Source organism: Mastomys coucha, unplaced genomic scaffold, assembly GCF_008632895.1.
Source record: "Mastomys coucha isolate ucsf_1 unplaced genomic scaffold, UCSF_Mcou_1 pScaffold18, whole genome shotgun sequence".
NCBI lineage: Eukaryota > Metazoa > Chordata > Mammalia > Rodentia > Muridae > Mastomys > Mastomys coucha.
The window spans coordinates 77,646,276-77,649,678 of NW_022196900.1; the positions used below are offsets into that span (position 1 = coordinate 77,646,276).

General features: G+C 56.5%; 1 protein-coding gene across 1 annotated transcript in view; it reads left to right on the forward strand.

The window, feature by feature from the left end:
* Positions 1-1,292: 1,292 nt before the first annotated feature.
* The window catches only part of Edn2 (endothelin 2), a 6,145-nt gene continuing 4,034 nt past the window's right edge, over positions 1,293-3,403 (forward strand). The window contains exons 1-2 of the mRNA XM_031376892.1: positions 1,293-1,665; positions 1,975-2,131. Of these exons, the coding sequence (XP_031232752.1) occupies positions 1,611-1,665; positions 1,975-2,131 (212 nt within the window). The 5' untranslated portion in view covers positions 1,293-1,610. The remainder of the gene's footprint in view (positions 1,666-1,974; positions 2,132-3,403) is intronic.

The window sequence follows — 3,403 nt, forward strand, 5'->3', positions numbered from 1 at the left end:
TCTGCGTGACTGTGGGTGCATGGGTGCTGTGGCACACATTGGCACACATATGGAGGTCAGAGAGAGAGAGAGAGAAAGAGGGAGAGAGGGAGAGGTCTGCGTGACTGTGGGTGCATGGGTGCTGTGACACACATTGGCACACATATGGAGGTCAGAGGGGGGGTCGGCGTGACTGTGGGTGCATGGGTGCTGTGGCACACATTGGCACACATATGGAGGTCAGAGGACACCTTTTACGTGATAGCTCTCTCCTGCCTTGTTGAGGCAAGGTTTCTCTGGTTGCCTCTGGGTTACTCCAGGCAAGGTGGCCTGTAATTATAGAGGCAATTCTCCTGTCTCCACCTCTCGCCTCACTGTAGGAATCCTGGGAGTATAGATACAAACCACCACTGGGTTCCAGGGATCAAACTCAGATCATCAGATTTGTCTGGCAAGCATTTCACCTTCTGAGCCACCTTACCAGCCTCCCGCCTCCTCTCCCCCCTCTCTCTTCCTCTCTCTCTCTCTTTCTCTCTCTCTGTCTCTCTCTCGTCTCTCTCTCTCTCTTTCTCTCTCTCTGTCTCTCTCTCCTCTCTCTCTCTCTCTCTTCTCTCTCTGCCCTCTCTCTCCTCTCTCTTTCTCTCTCTCTTTCTCTCTCTTGCATAAAGCAGCCACTGAAGGGACACAAAATATTCTGTTCCGTCCACACTGGGGAACCACTCAGAACTGTGTGTCTGTGAAGTAGCCTCCTTAGAAAGGGCTCTGAAGCGTCTTCTCTATCTCAAGCGGGTATTTGAACCAAGCAGGGTAAGGAGCCCCCTGTTTTGGTCTTGTTTGACAAACAAGGAAACCGAGGCCCAAGAGGCTGTTCCTGGCTGTGGTTGCGTAAGTGAGTAGTTTTCAGAAAGGACCAGAATTATCTACTACAGGCTGGGGGCGAGGGAGGGCAGAAGAATTCCTTGGGTAAAATGGGGATGAGGCAGCCTCAGGTGGCCAAAGGTCAGGCATGAGTTGTGCCATTCCTGAGGCCAGTGGTCCCAAAGGGGGCTCTGACTCGCCCAAGGCCATGAAACCTTGAGTGGCCCTTTCACTTCCCACGCATCGAAGGGCTATCTCAGCTTGCTTCCCAGCGGGCAGGGAGGAGGACCGCAGATTCCCTGTAAAGACAGAAAGCTTTGCTCTTAGATGAGATTTCCACTCCAAACTTCCAGTTCAGGAGTGCTAGTCTGAGAGTAGGGAGGGGCGGGGAAGCACTTGGGGACTAACTTCAGAACTCCGAGGGGCCTTTGGGCCTGCAGGGAGCCTGCAGAGTCCTGAAGGTGTTCCAGTCCTCTGCGCAGTGTAGAGGGTGGAGCCCAGCCTTCCACCTCCCTCCCCGCCCCCCTCACCGGGAGGCCAGGGCGGGCCAGGCACCCAGGGAGGAGGCGGTGTCCCTGGCTCTCTGCCCAAGGTGCAGCAGCTAGGCGAGGCGGGGCTGCACCAGTAGGGGCGGGCGGGCGCCCTGCCTTGGTATTATAAAGAGGCGGTCAGGGCACCTCAGCAATGAGCTCCCAGCTCGGCTTAGTAGCAGGACACTGGCGACCTGCGCTCCCCGCTCCCTTGGCCCAGCCGAGCACTCTGCCGCTGCTGCTATGGTCTCCGCCTGGTGTTCCATCACTCTGGCCCTGCTTTTGGCCCTGCATGAAGGTGAGCTGCCTTCCCTCGGGTGTTGCGATCCCAGGGTCTATTCATTGGTGTCTTCTCCAGGGACTTGGTGCTTCCTTCCCAAAACCAACTGGGGGGCAGAGCGGGGACCCCTCAGTCGGAGCTACCACTGCAGCGTGCAGGCGCAGCGCTGATAGCTGGGGCTTCCCCGGGCTAGCCAGTGGTTCCTGAGCACCAAGGGTGCCAACTTCCTTATTGTGCAAGAGGAGGAGCCCCGCGGGTCCCCTAACCCAGGCAGGCCAGGTGTCCTGACCTCCTCTCCACCTCTCTCTCTCTTCCTCCTGTGTGCAGGGAAGGGCCAGGCAGCTGCCACCATGGAACCGCCAGCCTCGGCACCCAAGGGCCGAGGCCCCCACCTGCGTTTTCGTCGATGCTCCTGCAACTCCTGGCTTGACAAGGAATGCGTGTACTTCTGCCACCTGGACATTATCTGGGTGAACACTGCCGGGTGAGCATCCACCAGGACCGTGGGAGAGGGTCGAGGTGAATGAAGGTTTTTGGCTAGCTAGCAACCTCTGCAACTGCCTGGGTCGCCATGAGTCTCGGATAGGATACTGGGAGAGGACCCGTACTGACTAGTTAAATGCATCAACTTCCACGTGGGAGCTACTAGAGTCAGGCAGAGGGCTCTGTACCCTTCCAGCCTTCACAACAGCCTGTCGTGAGCTCCGTTTCCTAGATCAGAGTATGCAGGCTCAAAGATGTGAGGTGGCCTCTTGAGGACCACGCCAGAGAGAAAAAGTTGTAGGTTCCTTTCCAAGTCTAGGGATGCTGGAGCTCAGCCACACTTCCCCTGCAGAGAACAACCCCATGCATAGCAGCATCCATGCTCAGACCATGCTCTGCACTCTGTGCAGATCACTCCAAGTGCAGTCCCATCCACTGAGCCTTCAGTCTCCCCACAAGGCGGGCATTGCGTGCAGTGCCCCCCCCACACACACACACACAGGACAGACAAGAAGTCTGCCTGGGACCCAGGCAGAAGCCAGAGCTGGGTTCTGCCTGCCCCTGTGCTGCCTCCAGGCCCCTGCATACTTCAGGTTGAAGTTTCTGTGTATGTTTGTATTTTTTTTTCCCTTCTCCAAATTGCATAAGGCAAGAGACGCTGAGCACATAGGCGTGCGTAGAGCTAATCCACATCCAAACGCTGGCTCAGGGCGGGAACCCTGCCAGTCCCTGCGTGTCGTCGGGTCCACCCAGAATCACTGTAGCTCCAACTGCCAGGCCACCTAAAACTAGCTGTTGACCAAAGGTGTTGAGTGGACTAGTCTCAGGGCCCCTACTCTGCCTACCTTGACAAAACTGGATCAGAAATCAATCCCATTACACATGCACACGCACGTGCGCACACGCGCACACACAAAGGTATATTTGTCACACTTCTTTCAACATGTGGGGGACCAACTGTGAGCCAGATGCTTCCCCTCCGGCAGCTGAACAGGCCTCCCTTCCTCCTGGCCTAGATAGGGGGTCCAGAGCTCAAGAGAACCAGCCTAGGTTTCACTGGGACTGCAGGCTCCACTCCTTACATTCCCCTGCAGGAGCTCCTAGCAGAGCCGTAGATAGAGGAGTGTGCGACCTGATGACTTAATATGGGAAGGACTGGGGTGGTCACCTTCCTGGAGGTATTGCTGGCTGTACAGCGTGGACAGTCTCTGCTGGCCAGTGATGTGTTTACTAATCCCGTGTCTCTCTTCTCTTTTTCCTCCTCTCTGTCCGT